At 41.9% G+C, this 24,480-nt stretch overlaps 1 protein-coding gene across 1 annotated transcript in view; it reads right to left on the bottom strand.

Annotated features, from left to right (window-relative positions):
• Nucleotides 1–9,820: 9,820 nt before the first annotated feature.
• Sntg2 (syntrophin gamma 2) overlaps nt 9,821–24,480 on the bottom strand; it is a 196,301-nt gene continuing 181,641 nt past the window's right edge. Inside the window, exons 16-17 of the mRNA XM_051201296.1 lie at nt 22,987–23,097; nt 9,821–10,087 (exon numbers count right to left, since the gene is read on the bottom strand). Coding sequence (XP_051057253.1) covers nt 9,956–10,087; nt 22,987–23,097 — 243 coding nt within the window. The 3' untranslated portion in view covers nt 9,821–9,955. The remainder of the gene's footprint in view (nt 10,088–22,986; nt 23,098–24,480) is intronic.

The following is a 24,480-nucleotide window of genomic DNA, read 5'->3' as shown; positions in this document are numbered from 1 at the left end:
GAAGTGAGCCCATTTGCCAGTGGAATATGGATACATACCATTTCTCTGACTCCATAGCGACCTACATGGAAGCTGCTGACATCCTAGACAAGGGAAACTGCATTCATAGGTCAGGAAGAGAGGACCAACTAAGAACATCTATGCATCTTTTCCATTTGGGGGCATTTGTCCAAGTTATTCTGCAAAATCAACATTTCCAAGACTCAGGAAGTCTAGAAGGCTTGAATTCTGTGGATGGTCCTGGTAGGAATCTCTTTACGGATTAAGGCCAAAACATGTTCAAGAAATTTATAATAATAAACAAAACAACTGGTTACTACTTCTTAGTACCTTCCTAGCATGCAAACAGACCACCCCCATTTATTTATTTATTTATTTATTTATTTATTTATTTATTTATTTATTTGCCAAACATATATGCTGGACTTCATCCTGGAGCTAACACCAGCCTAGACTGGTTGGTGGTATATGCACAGGAATGCAAACTGTGTCCTAAAATGAACTTTTAGGGGAAAGGAAAGTCCTGTATTTACCATCTTATGCCTATGCATGCCTATGCATGATTGGCATTATTAAAATCAGCTGCATCTTGGGAAAGACTATGAGCAGAGAAGAAAGTCTTATGTAACCTGTCAATCAAAACAGAAAATATCCACGCTCCTGCTTCTAGTGACCAGTTCCTCCAGGTCCTATGGAAAGATGTCCTAGGAAGTAATGCAGAGCTCTTGAGCAAGTCTCACTTAAGACCTGTAGCCCTATTGCAGTATGTCTCCTCTACTTTCAGTTTGCCTTTAAATAAAATCTATGACTTTGCTATTTGGGTGCACTTTTTAATTCTTGGAACTAGACATTAAGAACTGGAAATATTCAGTCCAACACTGATCACTGGTTTTCATTTGTTCTTTCAAGAGACTCGATGTTTCAAACCATCATGATGATGATGATACAACACTGTGTCATGTGACGACAACCTGATAATGCATCCTATGGCCCGTTATGCAGCTACCCTAAAGATAATGAGATAAACAGGATTTTCACTGAGAAAACTACTTTTTATGTTATTAGATAACACAAGGAACATATTCCCTCTCTTTTTTTAATTTGGATTCTTTTTTTTTTCTGAGTAGTGTACTTGTCAAAGCAGAATGAAATAAGAAGACAGATGACACATGTTCCCCAAAAGAAATCAACGTCTATTGTGTTAGCACCATGTCTATGAAATCCACAAACAATTGAGGTAGAAGCCTTTTCCATTTCTTAAGACAGGATCTTACTAAATGGCAAAGGCTGGCTTCAAATTTGTGATCCCTCTGCTTCTGCATCCTAAGTGCTGAAATTACCAGGCAATACCATGCCTGGTTTCAAAATTAAATTTTTTAAGGAGCCAGGAGAAAATATTTCTCCAAGTTTAATAAAACAATGACTATCTAACGAGGTCAAAGTCTTCTTATGGACAACGTCATAACCTACTTAATGTAAATAAATTATTTTCAAGGTTCAATATTTCAGGCAGCACAATATTAGCAGAGTGATAAACGTATCAATAGGAACAGTCAGTCCTCAGCAGACGGACATTTTAATGGAGATATCAGAGGAGGCATCACACAGTAGTGGCAGAACTCAGCAGCAAGGGCAAAGATCCAGTAAAAGAGCTTTCTGTAACTTGGGATTCTTGGACTGGAAAGAGGACACGTGTGGAAAGGACGGGCAGCCACAGGAGGAGGACAAGTGATGAGAAGGCACACAGATGCAGGACACATAAGGCCCTTGCTCCCCATCTCCTGCTAACCCCTATGACTTCCATTAATATCTTGGCTTTGGGATCCCAGCAAGAGGCAGCAGCCATTGTAGTCCTGTGTATATTATCTCCCTCTCCAGATCTTTGCTCTTGTCTGCCCTCTCCCACTTGGCTGGGTACACCCTCTGTGTAGAGTTTGATACTGTTCTCTGAGGTATCCTGCACTCTGGCATCATCTTCTTTTGGCCAAATACCTATCCATTCTGCAAACCTGAGTGTACTGTGTACCATGGGCGGGGTCAGATGTCATTATCTCTGGTTCCTCATCAATGGTCTCATTTCTAGCTGCCCCAGAAACATTTTGTAAATGGAAGATGAAGCCTACACTTGAAAATCAATGGATAGTACACATGCTGATAGGTTTCGAGACACAGTGTTTGTTAAATTTGCCTGGTCCCACTATAGAGTAGAGGCATCTGGGACATTTGGGGACGAAGGAATGCAGCTGGGACTCTAGGGAAGGGATTCTCAGAAATAGACAATAGAAGCAGATCTGGCCCAGGGCTGCACTTTACCAGTGCTTGCTAGCCCCTTCACACTAAAAACACCGACCAGTTAAAATAGTAGAGACAGCCACACAAGTTCTGTGAGTCCTAAGTTTAAAGTCAATGGGGAAGGGTGCAGAGGAATTCATTGTTTTCTTAGTGACTGTGCTTACACAAGGGCATCACTCCCACATCTTTAGTTCCACACCCGCACTGCCTTCCAGACACTGATCTGGAGGAAGTGAAACCTCTGGTGGCTCTTAGTTTCTTTTTCCACTGTTGTGATAAAATACCCTGACAACAACATTTTATGTATGGGAGAAAGGGTCTATTTTAGGTCACTGTTCATACCTCATCGTGGAGGGGAAGGCAAAGCAACAGGAGCTTGATGCAGCTTGCTAGCTACTATGAGGTGGAGAACTCCTCTGCTATCCCAGACTAAAACCCTTTGAAACTGTGAGCCAAAGTAATGACCTGCTTCTGTGACAGTTACATTAAGTATTTTGGTCATGGCTATACAAAAGTCACCTACCCTTCTCCTTCTGACCCAGGATTCTGCTCTTCCCCAAAACAACCTGCAAAGAAAGCCTGCTGGTGTGTGCACTCTCTTCCCTGGCTGGATCTGAAGAACAATCTACCTAAAATCTTCCCTCTCTGCTGTGTCTGCCAAGCCTGGCATTTTCTCTGAATCTCAGTTTTAAATGAACAGTTTATCACAAGAGAAACATTTTTTCATGGTGGTAAATATATGTTGTTTAAATTTCCTAGCTGCTACTCTGGTGGAAATGTAAGAGTTAGGGACCAGTAAAGTATCTATCCTTCACCCAGCCAAATCCTGTGGAATCTATTTTGCCTCTTCCAAATATAAAATAGTTCTTTTAAAAGTCAAGTGTTCACTAAAGCTGTCTCCACTGCCTCCCCATGCACTGTTCTTATAATATTTCTGTCATACTGCCAAAGCTGTTGGGAGATTTATTTTTATATTCAGAGATATGAATTTGGCTTTCCACTCACTCCCAGCACCATTTAAGTTTCTTCAGCTTTTAGAACGATGCTGATACTGTTCTGTCAAGAGATGCAGTTTTTCTGTTAGATGTCTTCACTGCTGGATTAGTCAAGAGTTCTCTAGGGGGATGTAAGTGGTAGGCGGAGTACATACTACAGAGGGGATTTATTAGTTTGTTTTATACAAGGGCTGGGTAGGTCAACGATGACAGTCTGCACGCTGGAATGGCTGATAACCCCTTAGCTGCTTAGTGCACAAGTCTGGTGCCTCAACCACCATCAATCTGGTCCCAAAGGACTGAGATTCTAGAGAGACACTGATCTTGAGTCCCTGTTAGGATGCTGAAGGTGGGTTTTGATGTCAGCAAAGGTTGACAGCAACAGTGCAGAGATGCTTCCTGTCAGGATTATGCATCCCAAAAGCCTCATTTGTTTTGTTCTTCTCTGTGTTTCCACTCTTTGTTGACTGGGGACAAATGTTTCTTCATGATCCAGATAGAATACCTGGACTTAGCTGCAGACAGATTGGGAGTGTTCTAGGAAATGGGGCCTGTTGTCCCTCTTCAAGGTTATCCTGACCTTGAGTCCTGGACATAAGTAGTGGCAGATGTAATAGAAAGTACAGGGACAATAGGAAGGGGAAGGTGTGACAGATGGACACACCAAGCTTCCATAAAATCAGGCTTATTGAAGAATTCTGTTTTTTTTTTTAAAGAATTATTTTGATGTGTGTGTGTGTGTGTGTGTGTGTGTGTGTGTGTGTGCATCTGTGTCTATATGCCTGTGTAACTACACATACATATGTGCAGGAGGCTGCCAGAAGAGGGTGTTGGATCTCTAGAATTGCACTTACAGGCAGTTGGGTCCTGGGAACTGACTTCTCATCCTCTGGAAAAGTAACGTATGTTCTTAACCACTATCCACTTCTCCAGTCCCTATTTAAGAGTTTACAAGCACAATTTTCCTTTTTGAGGAGAGAAAAAGGCTTCTACAATAGGTGTGTGCACTCTTTATCAATCATAATTAAAAAGCCAGTGTGATAGGATGGAGCCCTAGTCCTATACCCAGTGCTCCAATCCAGTCTAAGAAGCTCTGCCTGTGCTTGTGCCTTCCCAATTGTCAGGCCTGGGCCAGGATAGACATCCTGCATCTAACCTACATACTGTCATCTAGACTTTGCACTTATAAGTCCTTTGTCATATTCATCTTCCAGGCCAGCCTAGCTCAAGCCTGGTGAGCTCATCATCCTAACCCTAAGGCTCATGTACAAACCCCAATCCTCAGGTGGAGCTAGGTCCCACACATAATGATTTTGTCCACTCTGAGAAACTGTACCTCCAAAAGCTTCCGGTTTGGGCCAGAAAACACATGCTGTATGACAATCCAGTCAGCTGTGTTCATAACAATACAACTAAGTCCAAACAAAAAGTCCACATGGCCAGGTCTTGTTTCAAAAGTGTAGCAGTTATGAAAGGTCAAAACAATATGACCTCCCAAACTATCATTGCTATAAAAATGTCCTTCAATTAAAATTATCTAGATGAATCAAAGGACACAAGTATTAAAGGAAGAATCATATACTTCATCAAAGACTTTGAATTTAAAGAAAACGCAAACAACTCAATGAACTTACAGATAATGCATTCACAGAATGCCTGAGTGATGCCCAAGAAAATACAATAAGGCTGAATGAAATGATAATGATAAAGGCAGTTCAGGAGTAGAAAACTGAATTCAACAAAGGGGTAGAATTGTTGAAGAGAACTCACACTGAAATGAAGATAGAACTGAAAAATTCAACAACCCAGATAGGAGAGTGGATCAAATAGAAGACAGAATATCCAGGTCTCAAAGGTAAAGTAGAGGAATTAGACCACACAAGCCAAAAGTATGAAAAAGAAATATAGAAAGAAACATTCAGGAACTGTGAGACACCATGAAAGAAAAACAAACAAACAAACAAACAAACAATTTTTGAATTATAGGCATAGATAAGTGAGAAGAATCCAAGGACAATGGCTTAGACCAGATCTTACCCAAATTTAGGAAAGACACACCCACACAGATACAAGAAACACACAAAGCATCCAATAGACAAGACCATAAAAGAAAGTTCCCAAGACTTATCATAGTTAAAATACTAAGTACAGAAGAAAATAAGAACAAAAATGTATATTGAAACCTGGAAGGAAAAACAAACAAACCAGCAAGCCACATATAAAGAAAAAACACATCAGTATAGCTGATTTCTTTTAGAAACTCTGCAAGCCAGAAGAGCTTATAGCAATGCACTCCAAGTCCAAAGGGACCATGCCTGCAAACTTAGGCTACTATTAAAACAAAAACTATTTGCCATAGTTGAGGGAGAAAGAAAAAAAAATAGTAGGCTGAAATAATTCATGTACATCAAAACCACCCATTCGATAAGGATAGGATAAACAAATGGCTGATAGTGTTATTCAGGAGAATAACTTACAACCTAGCAGATGACACCAGGAATTCACCCATCCTCTCCTGTCCGGTCCCGCCAGGACGCCTTCCTGGCCCCCTCCGCCCCCCCGGTCCCTCCGCCCATCGCCCCCCCCCATGGGCGTGGTCAGTGCTCGGGCTCCTCACTACTTCCCCTTTTGTCTGAAGATTTAGGCTTAATCACTATATACAAAACAGTGAATACGTGTGCTCTAAGAGGAATCGAGACATGACCTACTTCTCAGTCCTAGGGTGGGGCATATGGATTCGGTTGTCCTGCTGGACGTGTCTAGTACCTAATATATCTAACTAGGGAGAGAATAATGTTGTGATGTTTAATCTTCAACCTCATCGACCTGGGGAAATAACAATACTAGAGTAGACAGGAATGCGGATGGACAACTTCCAAAGGTGCAGCAAGGACAGAACAGCAGCCACCTGACAGTCACCCTAGGTCCGCGCGTTGGTCCCCAGTTTGGCTGGCCAAGGACTGCGGCCCCAACAGCAGGGAAATGATGGCTGTCTTACCCTGACTTGGCAAGGTCAAGCAGTCTTCTATATTTGTCTCCTGCAAGCACATGGACTGCATGTCCAAATCAGTGGTCAAGGTGGGGGCAATTCTATGCCCAACAGGCCATTAGCTGGGTGAGATTGACTCCAGCAGGAGCAACACAGTGTCCAACATATTTTCGGAAGTGCCGGTGCTGTCAGGAGCAACAGTGTCTCATGTCAATGGAGTACTAATATTAAAACATTTAAATGCCATGTTCTGCATGTCTATGAAGTGATTGAAGATTAAGCATCTATATCTGACTAATCTCATAGGTACAGGAAATGTGAGCGACCTCCTTCCTCAGGTCACCTCCGCCCATCGCTCCACCCCCCAATGGGCGTGGTCAGTGCTATAGAAGGACTACCTCACTACAACACCCCATGGAGAAGACTGGACTGAAGAGAGGAATACTCAGAGCCAAGACACCTAGAAAGAAACAAGTGAAACCTAATTACTGAAACAGTATGCCAAGGTAAACACCAGAACTCAAGGCTTATTAAAAGGCATTAGATTGGGTCACATTTTCATAAGGAAGTTCAGAGCCACACTGAAGGAGATTCTGAGTGACTTGCTAATATTCTCAAGACGATTTTCCTTATCTTTCTTTCCCCCTGTAATCAAATTCTGTGAAGATACCAAAATGTACTTAGTGGTCACCAAAATGCAGAACACAAGAAGAGAGTAAACTCATATGTATCTTTAAAATCTATCTCTAAGTCTGACAGTGCAGGCCTATAATATCAGCTATTAGAGAGGTTGAGCAGGACAAATATAGGCCCCCAAGACTACTGAATGAGTTCAAGGCTAGCCTGGAAAATTTAGTGTGGCCTACCTCAAAATAAGATGCAAAAAAAAGACAGCTGAAGACATGTTCCATTGTAGAGTGCTTTCCTAGAATGAACAAGGTCCTGAGTTCTACCCTGAGTATCCCCCATTTCCCTGAAAAATTCTTAGTGTTCAAAATTATTTGCTATGCATCTCATTCTTACTAAAATTTAACTCTGATGTTCCAAGTGTCAGCTATCAGAACCTACTATGAAATTAATATATTTCATTATTTTCAAATGTATTTAAAGCTTATTAAAACCTATGTTTACCTCCTGTCTCGAGACCATAGTGTTAAGCTGAAATTGTCTCAACTGGTCTTTTTTCTAAAAGAGATGGGGTTCTTATTCTTTTTGTTCTTTGACAGAGTTCAATCACATCCCCTAGCTTCACTTTGATAAAATCCCAGGTGCTGTGCATGAGTTACATAAGCCTACCCTGAGGGCAAACACACAAATGGGTTGGGTGCCACCCGCCATGACACAGACAATGAAATACTTGTAACCTCACTTGTTTGCCTTTTACGATCATTGGCATTCCTAGTCTTCCTCATAAAGGCTGTCAATAAAATATCAAGATCAACAACTAATAAGAAATGCCACTAATGGGAATTATCTACTTGGAATAATCTTCTGCCCACATTTAAATTTTAAATTAAATGAGGGTTGATAACTTGGATTAAAATAATTTTCAAAATGAGATTCTTCACCGTTACTCACATTTCATTAATAGAAAGCTTTCTGTTCTTACTATTCAAATGAGACACAATATACATAAATTATCATGTTTATAAGATATAAGATAATCGACGTGACTATTTCAGAGTATACAGGTTATTTGGTAAAACTATAAATACCAAGTGGGATCTTATGGGGCCTGGGAAATTCTTGGTTTGGCCCATTGCCAGTCTCATGAAGAGCTTCAGAAGTCTCAATGTCTTCATCCTGACAGCAAGAGGCCAAGACTAATTTTACCTTCACCTAAGTGAGCAGCAAGGACCCTGTGGGAGATCACAAATGGTCTCTGCAGAGATCACGGCTGATTTTTGTCATTGTCTAATAGAAATGCAGAACTGAGACAATCTTAACTATATATCCTAAATAAAAAACAAAACAATCCCTGAGTCATTCCCCATTGTGAAGGGATGAGCAGGAGCAGATGTTAAGATCTTGGAGGTGTCATGTTCTGAGAATGGTGAAAGGTTTGGCACCTGAAGGAGCCTAGGCTTAAAATGTGACTGGGGCCATTTCAGGGTGCAATACTTGGCACCTGTATAGTGGGCAGAAGGCAGCGAGCATCTGGTTGTTTTTTAAATGTGCATCTTCAGAAAGAGCTGTGCATTTACTCAAATGTGAAAATACACTCTAGGGTTTAATCTTTTGGGAAAATGCTGTGTGACCTTCTCAATTATCCAATAAAGTCAATTTTTTTTGATATTGAGATTTTTTTCCATAAAAACAAAATGGAAATTTTCCTCATTTCCTCAACTCTAGTCCAGAACACTTTCCAATTTTGAGTGGGTTTGACTTTGTTTGTTTTTTGGTTTTTTTTTTTATAAAGAAAAAAATCTGTTCAACTTGGAGATTATGTCCTAAAAGAGGATTTGGAGAGAGGGAATTTATCATGATTTTCCCTGAGTGAATGTTCAGAGAACTCTTAACTCTTGTTGCTGCAGACACTCATACTAACAGAAGTTTGAGTAGAAACACGAGAACCAGCCTCCACAGAGGCAATTCTGTCTGGTCCTCCAAGGATACCATTTGTAGGGTAGAATGGGAGGACCATTCCACTTTGGCTGGAGTGAGAGGAACCTTATGTGCTCATAGGGGAGTCATGTATAACACATGTTCTATACACATGGTGGATATATATTGGATAAGGAGGCTGTAATTTCAACAACAGAAGCATATACTGTAGTTGATATGTTAAAACCATTTCCTTCCTCCTAGATATCAGATAAACATGGGTGGATGGCAGTTAGGGAGCTGTGGTGATTGCCCAAACCTTCCTCGCTTCAAGGTCTGAAGAACAGCTAGACCCCAGCGGTGTTCATTATGCTTCTCACGGGGTCCCCATATTTCCTTAGGTTTATCTTCACCCCTTTCTAGAGGCTCTGAGAAATGGGAGCACGATCACACATTTTCCTAACTACAGCCTAAATTTCTGAAAGGAAACTCAAGAATTCCATTAAATGGCTTTTAATAAGAAAATAGAAAAGTCCCAGATTAGAAGTTATAAACAATATGAAAGACAAGGAAACCAAAGCATGTGCTGTATTTGATCAATTAGGAAAAAATAGAATCCACATTTAAATGACATATAATTCAGTTACATAATAAACATGTAAGCATTTAATATAAAACTAAATAACTAAAATTCCCTCATCCCCCTATTCATTTCTCAAGCCAAATGCCTATCCCATCTGTGAAAAAGGGAGTGTTACCAACTGGCCTGTGGGAAGCCCATTCATTCGTTCTAAGAAAGTAAACGGTGGCTTCTCCCTCTCCTACCAGGTTCTTTGTAAAAGTAATATTCTGATTTCACGAATGCCAGTTGTAGACTGTGGTGTTGCATCACTGTCTGTGTGAGACAGGCTGGGATGGGATGGCTTCAGAGAACCCTGAGTTCCCACCACCACTGTCAGATCTGTAACCCACTGTCATATTCAGCAGTCTGACCCATCTGTGAAACTAGTGATGTCTTTATTGGTATCACAACTATAGGCTCATTATAAAACCACACAAAATTGTAACATTGTGCAGGAAAGATTTGTTTCTTAAGAAAAATAATTTACTGCTTGTAGCACTCTCCAAACTGGCTTTAGCTGCTGCACATGTATCTTCTTGCCATACTCTGGCTGTCCATGAACACGGGGTCCAATGAGGCCACCTTGGCAGCAATGAAGGAGTGGATGCAGTGGAGGACAGCTGTCAAGTCCTGGAACTCCAACTCCTGAGAGGAAATGAAACAGGACTGTGGTCACTGGGAAGATGTATTGTGGTAACTTTTAAGAAGCTCAGCTCTCTGTGTTCTCCAAGACATTTTCTCCACGTTAAATACAAATGTACACTGGAACAGCTGATGTTAAAATAAAGGCAGCATGGCATGGTCAACATAGATTTACAAAGATGGATACATTGTCATTTATAATGATACTCTGACAATGCAGGCTGTGTTTCCTTGATCTCCACACAGGGCAACACGCAATCCTGTTATTTGTCATCATCCTTCCTTAGTTTGGGTTAGGTCTTAGGTAGACTTGAAGACCAGGGTTATGATTTATGTCTTCACAAGCTGGAAATGCCAGGAGGGCTGACAGTGACATTAGGAAGAGGGTCTCATGGCAGCAGAGCTGGCTGTTTGCTTAACCTGGTTGCACGTGTGTACTCTTTCATGTGTGGTTTCTAATGAGCATTTTTGGAAGGACAACCAGAGCCCTGCTGTGTGAGCAACACACATAAGGGAGAGACCTAGGTTCCTCTTCATCCAGTTGTTATATCAACAAAAGAAAAAAAAATGATACTCAAGAACAGGAATCTTCAGGAGGTTGTGGGCTTCACCACCACAGAGCACATGAAAAATACATTAAATTACTGGGTCCTTACTTCTCCAATTTAAAACACTAATATTTAAGACTAAAATCTATACAAGCTATAGTAATTCTCTTTAAAGTAACATTTATTATTATTATTATTTGATCTTGTGAATGCAGACACACATATGCCACAACAAACTTGTGGAGATCAGAGGACAACTTTGTGGAGCCGATTCTCTTCTTCTACCACCATTTCTAGGATCACATGCAAGTCTCCAGCCTCTGAGCCATCCTACTAGTCTCTGGTGTCGTTCCTTTCCTTACATACTTCCCACTCGAAGACCCCAGCCCAAACCAGCGAAGTTGGCAATGAGCTCTCAAGGCTAAATGTAAGTTGAAGTCTTCAAATGTCATGCTGTTATTGGGAAATCAATCTTAGTGTCTTGGGATACAAATCTACCCCCAACCTGATACCCATCCAACAGGCAGAAGAGATATCTGAGTGCATCATTGATATTTCTTTCCCCCTCTTCTATATTGTTCCAATATGGTGAAGAATAGCACAATTCCTTTAAGGTGACTTCATTCATTGACACCCTGTTTATTCAGTTTAAGTAAAATTCTATCATATCCTTAACTGCTGAGGCAATCAATACCACACATAAAGTTTCTTAATTTTGAGGAACATCCCACTCAGGCTTGTCAGTCTCCCAGTTGTTCTCCTGGAAGCCTGAGCAGGCAGAACTTCTGGGATGGGAAGTCAGCCCCTTCCCTAAAGGAGGGATAGCAGTTCTCCACAGGTGCTGAAGGCCCCCTGAACCTCTATTGCTTTTACTAAGGCATGTCTCTTCCTAAGCCAAGGACTCCATATTGCAAAACCAGCTGTCACCTTACTTTACAGAAGACTCTACCCAAATGCCTCCCTTTTTATCTTGTTCATTCCTTTCAGAAACTGCTCTTGTACTGGGGCTAAGGACCTTGAGTCAACCAGAGTACCACAGGAGGGTGACTCGGGAAAGGGGACAGGAGATTTCACTTTGAAATAACCAAGAAGTTGCGCTTCTGGTACATGGAGAGAGTGCAGCTGGAACATGAATCCCTTGGAGTCATACCTGGCCAGAGATAGAAAAGACTTGGGGATGGGGTCCCTTGTACTTGGAAGCTGTCCTCCACCTCTTTGTGCCTGTGACCAAAGGGTTCTCTTTTCTTTCTGCCAATGTAAGATCCTCCTTTGCATGCAGGTGAAGTTTAACCTTGATTTTACCTGCATGAAAGAATGTGTTACTTTGAATTCTCTTTTGTCTGAATAATAAGACATTCTAGATGTTTAGGGTTCTCTTCATATCGCCAAAGGGTTTTCTTAGTGAGGCCCTGTACTTGCTTCACAGGTGATTGCATCCTGGTTGTTTGTAGGATCCATGAGTTACTTAGCTCCTTTGCCTGATGTCAACCTATGCAGGATTCACTTGTTTTCTGCACACCATGAGATGGTGCTCAATTTTTTTTATTAGATATGATTTTTCTCCAGAAGAGAGAAGGACCAAGCAATACTGTAAAAACAAACACAAGATTCTTGCAAGCGTAACAAAACTCTACTCCAAGCTGTGCATTCTACTGGGAGTAAACACCTTCTCATGGGGACAAGTAGAAGAACAAAGCCACGAAGCCCACATCACACACGCTTCAGCAGCTGCGCTTTATGTAAGGGAGCTGAAAATTGCTTTACAAATTCCTACAATTTACTCAATAACAGCATGACACACTGGAAGAAGAAGCCAGATGGCCACTGGCATTGAGGCACAGATCCCAAAACAGACTTGGTATTTCCTGGCATGGTAAATTGAAGCCACATCAAAAAATTTTGAAAAGACTATCACAAGAGAGTCATTCTCCATGCAAAATCTCAGCCAAGAGTGTTCCTAGCCAGGAATCAAGTGTAAGTCTCTGGAGCAGAAGTCAGTCTTGATTCAGATACAGAATCTAAATGTGTCACACAGCATTCTTGGTTCAGCCAAGGGCCAAGCCATAATACCTGCTGCTCCACTTAGATCCTAAGTAGATGCTACCAGCATGGCCATCCTGAATTGTACCTTTGCAAGTGTTGTTAGCCAAAGCCATGTCTGGCCTCTGGACACTCACAGTGATTGCAGTACTATCTGACACTGCCATTCTCTGCCGGCCCCTCAAACATGTCACAGGTGATGGTGGGCTGCCACCATCTACCTGCAGAGAAAAAGAATCTGTGCACTTAGGTGGGAAGTCATACAGCTGGCACATAGCAACCTCCTCCAAATTTGTCTGGCAGGCTTGAGGCATATTTGATGAATATAATTCTTTTTAAAAACAGGTTTGGAGAGAAATAGGAAGTACCACATAGTATCTGTGACCTGTGGACTGTTGCTGTCCCCTCCCTACTTTCCAACATATTTGACATTTTAAGAACTGGGATCTCCAGATGATCAGTGAAATGGAGCCATGTGAACCCTCCTGACTCTTGATGGGGTATGACGTGTTAAAAAAAAAAAAAAAAAAAAAAAAAGAAGGGTACTTCTCCGTACAATCATAGCTTCTTGTCAGTGGAGCTGACTCTTCAGTATTGTTCAGTATCTGAGGTGAAGAAGCAAATTTGGAAAGACACCCTGACCAATGACCTGTGCTTTGCTGACCTGTGCCTGCCCAGGTTGGAGCTGGGTTGATGGTTAATGTCTCTGACTTAGAGATATCACTGTGAAATTCCGACTGTGGTTCCTCTATTTACTGGCTGTGCAGTCACACAGTGGGACATTGTCAATTGTCCCCCCCATGTTTCAGACATTTGTTGCTTGCTCTGGTGTCAATAGTCCTACCATGATGGTGTTTAAATTATGGGTGGCTTACCACATGGCTGGTAAATTTTCTGAAAATTTACTCAGCGAATCTGGTGTGATTCTGATCAAATATAGTGCATGGCTGAGCTGGGCAGCCAGGAGACTCTGTGATTTTGGAGGCAATTCCCCCTGTCAGTGAAACTGTGACCCCACACCATCCTTAGCAGCCTGTATTATTAACTATAGTGGCTGAGAACAAGGGACAGTCACTGGAGCAACATCAGTGTGAGATGGATATTATTTCTTAATCAATGTAGCTTTGTCAAATTAATAACATTTCTTCAGCCTCAAAATTACAATATAAAGTAAGATAAACGTCAGAGGCTGCCATTTACAGTTTTTAAAGGAGGAAATGGAGTTTCAAAGCAATCTTCCAAAGTGACAAGGCCAATTAGTTACAGAAATGTCACTTAAAGTCAGGGGTTCAAGGAGCCCCACAGGGCTTCCATATTCCCCCTGCTTGGTACTATAGTGTTACCCTGTTGCCAGCTGTCTGACGAGTTACTCAGAGCAATCCTGCATCACCAGGATTTCTGAGATTCTCTCAAGTGAAGAATTTCAGCTTTACCCAGAGGTTATGTACTCTCTGACTGTCTTTGTCCTGGGCATACCCTGAGGACTGGGTCATGTTGTTGAAGGGACACTCAGATAAGCCAGATGCCATCATTTGGGAAGAAGAGGGAACAGGGCCAGTAACCCCACAGTAAAGATGCCAAGGAATGGAGGAGGTGATTTTAATGATACCTTCCCAATGTGTATCAATCCTTGAACAAACAATTTTGTATTTGGGCAGGGGTAGGGGTGGAGGAATTTTAGAAAAGGGCAGGAACCAAGAACCAAAAGCAAAAAAACAGGTGTGGTAGCTGTGGGTCTGTGTATGGATACCATCATAGCACAAAAACACAAACACCACTATAAGGGCAATCATCCAGTAAGTATGGGGAGCTGGATTGGGGGATGTATAAGAGAGAGAGAATTATGTCTGTTGGGCAAGGGCACCTGTCCAGTATGAAACAGAAGGGAATATCTAGGGATATGAATTCCCTTCAGGAAAAGACAAGAGTCCATGAGAAAAGATCAGGGTGTGAGTTAGACTAGAAAAGAAGGCAATGTCTGCTTTGAGAGAGGACACAGATACACACAGGGCTATGATTGGTGTTTTTTTTTTGGCACAAATCAGGTAAGAGACCCCCAAAAGCACCAGGATTGCATATAAGAGGGGTGTGCTCTCCAGGAATGGTAAAGCAACCAGTAGAAGAAAGAGAGAGGAGAGAGACAGAGACACACAGAGAGACAGACACATATATACAAAAAGAGACAGAGACATAGAGAGGGAGAGAGGGAGGGAGGAAGAGAGAAAGAGAGAGAGATACATATTGGGAAGGTATCATTAAAATCACCTCCTCCATTCCTTGGCATCTTTACTGTGGGGTTACTGGCCCTGTTCCCTCTTCTTCCCAAATGATGGCATCTGGCTTATCTGAGTGTCCCTTCAACAGCATGATCCAGTCCTCAGGGTATGCCCAGGACAAAGACAGTCAGAGAGAGAGAGAGAGAGAGAGAGAGAGAGAGAGAGAGAGAGAGAGAGAGAGAGAGAGAGAGAGAGAGAACAGGAAAAGAAGAGGAGATCATTATTCAAGGTGCAGTCTGGAGCTGGGGGAACTAGTGGAGAATGATGTAAGAAAAACTACTTTCTTCAAAGAAGGGTCCTTTACTCATTTTGTTTGGAATTTACTTTTCTCATTAGCTGGGGTAGACTATTTGTCTGTGGTTTCCTTTTCTGAGTCTTAGTTACATGCGGTTCATTGCAATATACAAATACCTCAAGTTTCCAGAAGTTAACAATTTATAAGTTTTAAGTTGCCCACTAATCTGTGTAGCTTAGGACATGTGTAGGTAGGACACTTTCTCCTCTGTCCTACCCAGGATGTAAGACATCCCCTCTATCCAGTGTCTACATACTGCTTAGTCATTTAGGAGCCATCTGTTATCAGATCAACTCTCTTAGCACCAACACTGACCCTTATTTTACTTAATGACGACTCCAAAGTAGAAGAGTAGTGATACTGGCAATTCAGATATGACAATAAGAAGCCATAAAGGGCTTCTCTTAAAAAGTAAGTTTATCATAAACACGTATAGGAATACTTGTATGGCATACACCAGAGAAAACACAGATGCACAGATTTCAGTTTTAGTTTTTATCATTGTGACAAGGTATCTGACAGAAGGAATGCAAGGAGCGGGGATTTTACTTTGATTCAAGATTTCAGGAGATTGTAGTTCATCATGGTAGGCACCAGAAGAACTGCTCACGATGGCATGGTGGGAGTGTGTTGAGCTGTGGTACCTCCTCACATCTTGAATTATCAGGTAACAGAGATCTCAGCCAGAAACAGAAGTAAATAAATAACCTTCAAATCCTACCCCAGACATTTCAGGTCTGCTAGATGGATTCAGTACTAAGTTTCCACAATCTCTAAAATCAACACTATCAGTTGGGGACCAAGAGTTCAAACACATGTGGGGGCATTTCAGACTTAACTCAAAACAGGGACTATTTGTAACTTCTGGTAGCTACTGAGCAGGGGATGTTTCAGATCATGACCCCTGGAAATGGAGACCCTGTCATCTCTTCTGCCAAGCTCGTGTTTGTCCTAGTTACTGTTCTATTGCTGTGAAGGGACATCATGGCCGTGGGGAATCTTATAAAATACGGTATTTAATTAGAGGCTTTCCATACAGTTTCAAAGGCTTGCTTAGTTCATTATGATCATGGCAGGGGCATGGCACATGGCAGCAGGCATGGTGCTGGAGAAGTAGCTGAGAGCTTTGCATCCCGGTCCACAGGCAGAAAGAGACTGGGACTGGCATGGGCTTTTGAATCCTCAAAGCTCAACCCCAGTGACACACTTCCTCCAACAAGGCCATACGTACTCCAACAATATCACACAATTTTACCCTTCTAGTCCTTTCAAATAGTTCAATTCTTGGTGACTGAGTGCTCAGATACAAGCGTTTAGGTGTCATTTTTATTCAATCTACAACAGTGTTCATTTGTCAGGATTTGAAGGTGTACACACTGTTTTAAAATGTCTGCTATCACCTTCAAAGCTGGCTCTGTAATCTCTCCAGGCTGTGGTCTGTGTTTGGTGGTGAAATCTTCTAGACTTTCTCTGGTTCTAAAATAAGGATTTATTTTTGTTTTTAATTATTTGTATAGTTGTATGTTTATGCTGGGGTACATACATGTGACTACAGGTGCCCATGGAGGCCCAATCGGGGCATTAGATCCCTAGAGTTGAGTTATAGTCATCGCAAGCTGCAGGGCATGGGTCCTGTAAATAGAACTTGGGTCTTCTACAAGAGCAGTATGTGTCTTTAACCACCAAGCCATCTGACCAGCACCTCTGCTTTACATTCTTAATTGTTCTCCTTCAGTAAATAGCAGAATTACAAATTAATGCATGTTATTGACCTTGACAGGATGTTAAAAACAAACAAACAAATGACTTCTACAAATGACCCTGACTCTGTCACTTCTCTTGCTTCTGCATATTTTAAGATGAACAACTTTTGGCAAAGCTGTTTTAACCAATTCAGCTTTTGCAATTTGCAGTGGTTCCCGAGTAACTCAGACACACACTGAGAACGAGAAAGCTAGGGATGAAGAGTACCCATGGTTTTACTTTTTTTTTCTTCTGTGCTAGTAAATATTTTATTTGGAAAGTTCCAAGTTCTGACAAAGATAAATAACTCTTGTACATTTTATTCCACCAAGGTCAATATCTTAAAGGACAGTATAGACTTTCTCTCATTTTTAATTTAATGTTGAAGGGTAAAATATTGATAGTGATGCACTGGAAAGATACATGCAGGCTATTCTGGTGTACAAATAATTTACAAATGCAAGAAACCAGCACTGACTCATGCCAGGATGTCCTGTGCCACTTGGCATATTAGCCTCTGTAAGGCTGCCCAGTATAGCCTTCCCTCTTTCCTTCCAGTCCTAGTGAGGATAGTAGGAGAATAATCTCCATCTCCCTCTTTAGGGAGCATACCAGCATGTATGCTTCTGTTTCCCTTTTTAAAGACACAGTGCTCAGATTGACTTTTCATTCTATCATTAACATGAATGATGTTTCTTTGAACCCACATCTTCAGCCTTCCCTCATCCCCAGGGCCAGTGAATAATGAGAGCACACTGGCATTCCAAAACATAGATGGAAATTGGGTCCAGCTGTCTCTGTTGGTAGAATCTGTTATTTAATAAACTATAATTAGAAGCAAAGTGGTTAATAAAATGGATGGGGAGTAGAAGGTATAATCTAGGCAGTTTCCTTGGATACAGAGAAAGTGAGTATACAGCTCATGATTGCGAGTACAGCTAGGCTAAGCATGCTTCAGGGTGTCCAACAAGCATCTGTGGCTTGGCTGTGAAGACACATGCTCTTCATATGTGGAGACAAACCCTATGATAAAGTTCTCAGAAACTTAATTAACTTTCTAGATAGTGTCTAATTCCAGGTAGAGCCTCATCATTTCTGTGATGTTTCAGCCTACACTCACTGCAGGGGTGGGGATTCTCTGCCTTTCCCAGAGAGTAGTATCGGTACTGTAGAAGGGTCCCTGAACATAAGATTTGATTAGGGGATTTCTCAGGGCTTTCTGATCATTTAACTAGGTAGCTTTTCCTTGTCACTAATAAAAATCTTTGAATTTTGATTAAAATTAAACTTTAAACAGACTCTATGATTTATTATTACTTCCAAAAAACTCATATCTCATTTTTTTAAAAGAATTATTTCCAAAGATTGGGGTGAGCTGGCCTTGAAGCACACTGTACATGTGTCATACTGAGTTTATCTGATAGTGATGGCTAAGAGCACATTCCATACTTGTCCACAGGCTTAGGCTTCTGCCATGGAAAATGATGTCCATATTCAGGACTGGGCATGTGTGTGTTTTCATGCACACTGGCCCTTGGCTCCAGGCCTGATTTTCAACAGGATGTCAGTCAACTAGTTCTGAGTGGCATGCTCCCTACATCTCCAGAACCAAAGAGGCCTTATAGTCTCTAGTGGGCCATCAGTCAGTTTGTTTCTCAGCAATGCTTACCCATGAGGCATGGTGACATGAATGCCACTTGGACATGCCTTGCTGAGTATGGAAGACAGGCAGAAGAAAGCATAGTGCTATCAGCAGAGATTCTGTGCTCACCCTCAGTTCATGTCACAACCTAGTCCCCTCATTTTGGAGATGGTGGACTCACATGAATGGGGCCCACACCATGGGATTGTTGTTCTTGTTTAAAAGCTCATTCCACTAAGAGAGGACACAGAGAAGGACTGTGAACCAACCTCTCTTCAAACCCCAGCTCCATGCTTGGTCCTCTGGTGCCTTACTCTAGAAGAGCATCTCAGGACCCTCTACCCAGTGTCTAATTATGCTGATGCTTTCCTGCCTTGAGCTCCTTTTCTTCCTTCCTTTAGCCTATGGGCAAAAGACTCAAGATTGTTTTAGAGAATAGCTCACAACTGCTTGCCTGACTGCAGGGGCGGCTTGCTCAGTTAGCTTAGGATCTGAGCTGCCAGAGTGCCTCAGAAACCCCTGCCCAGCAACATCCTAGATGGGGCAAACATCATCAAGTCACCACTTCCAGTGTTTCCCTGATGGAAGAAGAGTTGCACACTTGCTTAGAGTAACATTTAACTATGTGTTTTGTTAATAAGGTAATTCTAATTCCGTGGACAGACAGGACACTCTCAAAAAAAAAAAAAAAAAAAAACAAAGCTAAATGAAGTCACATGCTAAAGCTAAGTTGTGTGAGAAGGTTTATGTGGGAGCAGAGTCTCAAATGACTGTAAGGAACATTTGGTACTGGGCACTATACCTGAGAGGCACTGAATCTCAGAGTGTCTACACCATGAGACCTCTACAGAGATCTCTACTCTTTCTGCTGAAGATGGCATTCATGTCCCCCAGATTCCTGCTCATGAACAATGTTACAATCTGTGTGATGGTTGGGTTGGGTCGTCCATTCCTCTTTTTTCCCCTGGCTTCCTGAAATAGTTTTTCAGCAGCATCAGTAATGCATGCATTGGGCTCTGCGGGGAGACCTCAACAGCAGAGTTCTGTTTGCTGCCTGCTGTTCTTAACTCAGTTGCCTACACCCAGTCCTTCTCTCTGCATCTGATAGGTTTCAATGACTTCCTGATGATACAGGGGTTGCTCTTTGAGGGTGAAAATTATGCACTATTGTTTCTCCCAAAGACAAAAAGTATTCTTCATTGGACTGTGCTTTGTTACAGGGATGCAGATGGGAATACCAGGAGTAAGATGAGTAGATTGGCCTGCGGTGCTGAAAGTATTTCATTTCAATCATGGGAAGTATTTTCCCCAGAAACTTGTAAAAGTGAGTATATTTGGTAATACCTCCCTTTCCCTTTTCCTCCTCCTCTCTTTTCCTCCCCCATTCTCTCTCAGGGTGGCCTTGAAATTGCTACATAGCCAAGGATGATTTTTCAACTCATGATCCTGATATCTCTACCTCCCAGTTGCTGGGATGAAAGGCATGAGTCACAGGTCCCAGCATTTGACAGTACTTTCTGTAGTTAGTTTCTCTTTCTTTCCAGTGTTGACATATTAATTTAAAACCCCTTTATTAAACATATGTACCATAGACCTCATGCTACAGAAATAACCTATCTAAACCAGCCTTGAGAACCTCGGCCTCAGACACAGAGGAAACCATAGGACATTTAAATAAGCCCAATACATGCAGAAACAAGGCTTGGGTGTGAGGGGGTGGGGTGTCACCTCACAGCAGGAGCTAGCTGTGAGGGTGGGGACTGTTTTTCCATCACTATCCCATACTGTGTCTTCTCATAGTCTCACTCACTGTAAGTCACATAATTAGTCAGCTTAATAGAACTCCAGACAAGTAAATCTTTTACTTATGAAGGTTTTAGAAGTAGGGGAGATGGCTCAGTTGGTAAAGTATTTGTCACACCAAGCATGAAGACCTGAATTAAGATATTCAGCAACTGCACAGAGTCAGCATAAGCTACCTAGCACTGAGCAGGCAGAGAGGGTGGATTCTCAGAGCTCACTGGCTGTCAGCCTAGGAGGATTAGTGAATTCAGGTCCAGAGAAAATCCTTGTCTCAAAAAATTAGGTAGAGAGAAACTGACAAAGGCATCATGCATCAGCCTCTGACCTCTGTGAAACAGTACACAAACACATGTACATATGCACACACGTATATGAACACATACATATGTGAACCACACACATGAGAAAAAAGAGAGAGGGACAGGGGGAGGGGAGAGAAAGGGAGGGAAGGAGGGAGGGAGGAAGGGAGGGGGAAGGAGAGGGAGAAGGAGAGAGAGAGAGACAGAGAGACAGAGAGAGAGACAGAGAGAGAGAGATTGAGGCTGTGTGCTAACTCCAAGAATACCTAGAGGTCTAATTTCCCCTTGTTTTATAAGCTACAGCAGCTGCAGCTGGGGACATTATTTCTGAGACGAGCAGGGTTATGCGAGGCACTGTCCCTGTTTCTTTCCCTTATAATAGTGAGCCCTGGTCTGTACCTGCAGAAACCTCCAAAGCCCAGGAGGTGCTCCTGGTTCTTGCTTCATTTCTGTTAGAACCTCAGCCAGTTTCTGCCCATTCCCTCCTTGTGTCCCAAGAGAAGCTCTGGTAATCTGGAATTGATGAAGTATCAAGGTTGGGCTGCATGTTTGTGCATTTGAGTTTGTTGCGATATAACCACATACCTCCTAAATATTTCTAACTCATTTCTCATTTTTTTCTTAAAAAGATCATCAAATATTGTTTAAAATTTTAGCATTATTTAACCAATACTCATCTCTATGGCCTTTGTAAATTTTAGATCTTTTTCTTTTCTATCAACTAGGATGTAAACCCACATAACCCAAGCTAAGGGCCACAGAGAAGGTAACATTAATTTCAAATCACTACACACCAATTTATATTTGTGTTATACTGACATATGTACCCCTTTATCAACACAGGTAACTTACAATGGACTAAATAACTGTGAAAAATAGGAAATTATACCATTAAATCACACAGTACCACCTCTTAAGGGGCATCTCAGATACCAGGCAAGCACGAGCTGCTCCTACAGCTTGTGCTCCAGAGGAACAACATACTGTGAGCCCAAATCCCCAGGGCCCTGTGGTTCCCAGGCTGAAGTGATAGTGACAGGACCAGTGCTGGAAAAGGTGACAGGTCCCTCCATGCCATGGGTGCCCCATCAATGAACAGACCAGGAGGAAGAAGAATTCTTGACATTAATGGGTTACAAGTCACTGTCTGCCTGACTCTCCCGACTCAGATCACAGAACTTAGCTCATAGTGGAGTGACAGGATGCAACCTCTCCAGCCAGCCCAGTGTGCTAAGAGTCTCATGTCTCATCTCCCCATTTTAATGGCACCACAGGAGCCCACAGCCCATGCCAACATAGGTGAGCTTCCCACCCTTCCTCCAGCCCAAGGCTCCACAGCCCTCCTTCCCACAAACACAAGGTTCCACAGCATGGTTCCCCCACAGCTTACCACCTCAAACCTTCATAGTTGGCTCTCATTTCAGGGCTCCACAGCTCAGCTGCTCACACTCAGGAACCCAGAGCCTGAATGTCCCATCTCAGGAATGCACATCGTCCTACTTCCCTTCAGGGCTATAAACCTTGAAGTTTCCACAGCCTGCCCAGAGCGTACATATCCCTCTGGCCTTGACCAGTTCTCCACACAGAAGAACCAAGCAATTCTGCACAATTTCTCTTCTACTTAGAAAGCAGCTGTGAAACATTCTTTTTTTGGAGACAAGGAAAGGATAAAAATAAACCCTAAGCCTTCACATATAACAATTTCAGGTGTGTTGTGTTGCTCAGGTTAATTTCATAAGAAAGAAATATAAGGGAGGAGGTGCTATTCTAAACAATGTGTATGCATTCCACACAAAAAGTCTTTCAATGTGCTAAATTTATACGTTCATTTGACTTTAGTTTTAATAAAACTAGTTTGTTGGTGATATATTTATGTAAAAAATAGTCTACCTATTAACAACAAAATACCTTAGTGTGGTGCTTTTGAAAGGGATAGGGGACTTTTTCTTATATTCCCTACTATAGACATACTGTCAGATAATACAGTTTGCAAAACTCTTCTATTAGATTTTGGCTTCTAGAGCATTTTAAAGTACTGACTTCCTGCTGCTATTTACTAAGCAACTTTTGGATTCTGATAGAATTGAATAATTTGTTTCATCTGTCACAGTTTCAGGACATAAACTCTCAGTGAAAAAATATCAGCCCTGGGTTTGTTAAGCTGACGTCCAACTGTGGGATGAATTTGTTTCCTTCTCATATCTTTTTACCAGCTGATCCCTCTCCCTCTTTGGGTGCCACATGTGCAAACTTTACCTTTGTTTCGATCTGTTTGGTGTCCAGATTCTGAAACAGCAGCTTTACTCGAGTTTTACCATCATCTGAAGATCCCTTAAGCTGCGAGAACTTGAATCTCCAGAGCACGTTCTGCAGAGAAAATAAACAAATGAGTGATTCAGTAGCACAAGTATTTTCATGTAATTAATATCTAATAACATAAAGCACCTATCTGGGTAAATGCCATTTGTTATGACATACCCACTTCCTGTGTGTAGAGGCTGACCCCATGCCCAGAGAGCTCAGGGTCACACATGAAGCCTCTCTAGTCTTCACTCTGCTTTCATCCTCCTGGGCTTCCTGTACCTACCCTGGAAATTTTCTAAGACCATTGCTTCCTTCTTTGCTTGCCGAACTATAAAGTCCACTGAAGGCATGTCTCTTACCCAGTAGGATCCTGCCACAGTGTAGTTAACATTGCTTGGATCCTGGCTGTATTATCCCACCATGGCTACATGCTACCATTCAGCCTCAGGACCCCGAGAACCAACAGGACAACCGGGGCAGCACTACCTTATACTACTGCTTCAAGTTTGCTTAGCACTTGCTAACATGCTTCAGAGGCAAAAATGTCATCTCAGCCCTCAGAAGGCTGAGACAGGAGGATAAACTCAAGTTTGAGGCTAGTCTGGTTCACACAGTGAGCTCCAAACCAGCAAGGGTTACACAGGGAGAACCCACCTCACAAAACAAGACAACACGATCCTTATTTTCCTAGGAAAATACCAATGGGAAGAATCCTGAAGGTCAAGTTTGTTTGTTTGTTTGTTTGTTTTTAACTGCAAACACTGATTTCTAAGTAACGAATAAAAAGTACCAATTTCTAAATGATGCACAAAGCATTCAATGTCAACCAGACAAGAAGGAAGGGAATGGAAAGTCTCAAAATGCTTTTTTCATTTCAGATGGCAAGCTGTGTGCCACACTGTCCACGCTGGCCTCAAGATTCCTTGTGGTATTTTGCGTATTGAATTGAGGACCTGAACCAATGGAAAAGTCTTGAAGTTCATGTTCCATCTATATTTCAAAACAGTTGGAATCCACAATATCCTGAGGACCACCTACTCCATCCTTGCATTTCCATGGTACTGAGGCTGAGCCTCTGCCTGTTCTGGTAGATACAGGTACCAGGGTGTTTTCAGAGCAGGAGTTACCAGTGTCTGTTCAGATTGAGAACTTGAGAAACCTCACCCCAGCTTTATTTATTATGCAACCCTTGTTTGTGGGTGATGCAAGGAAACATTCTTCTGCCTCTTCTGGTCTGGGATGCATTACAAAAAATCTAGACCCACATGGTGATCAGGCCAATCCCCCCCCCCCCTTTTTTTCTTTTTTTGAGCCTCATGTTCTAAGCATGGGATTCCATAAGCACCTCTGGATGATTGACACTTATATAGTCTTGAATGACTAAGAGACATTTATTTCAAATTTCTTATGATTTCTGTCATGAACTCTAAATGTAATTCTATTTTT

Source organism: Phodopus roborovskii, unplaced genomic scaffold, assembly GCF_943737965.1.
Source record: "Phodopus roborovskii unplaced genomic scaffold, PHOROB, whole genome shotgun sequence".
In the NCBI taxonomy this organism is placed as follows: Eukaryota; Metazoa; Chordata; class Mammalia; order Rodentia; family Cricetidae; genus Phodopus; species Phodopus roborovskii.
The sequence above is the reverse complement of the archived record's forward strand: the minus strand, read 5'-3'. Positions and strand labels throughout refer to the sequence as shown.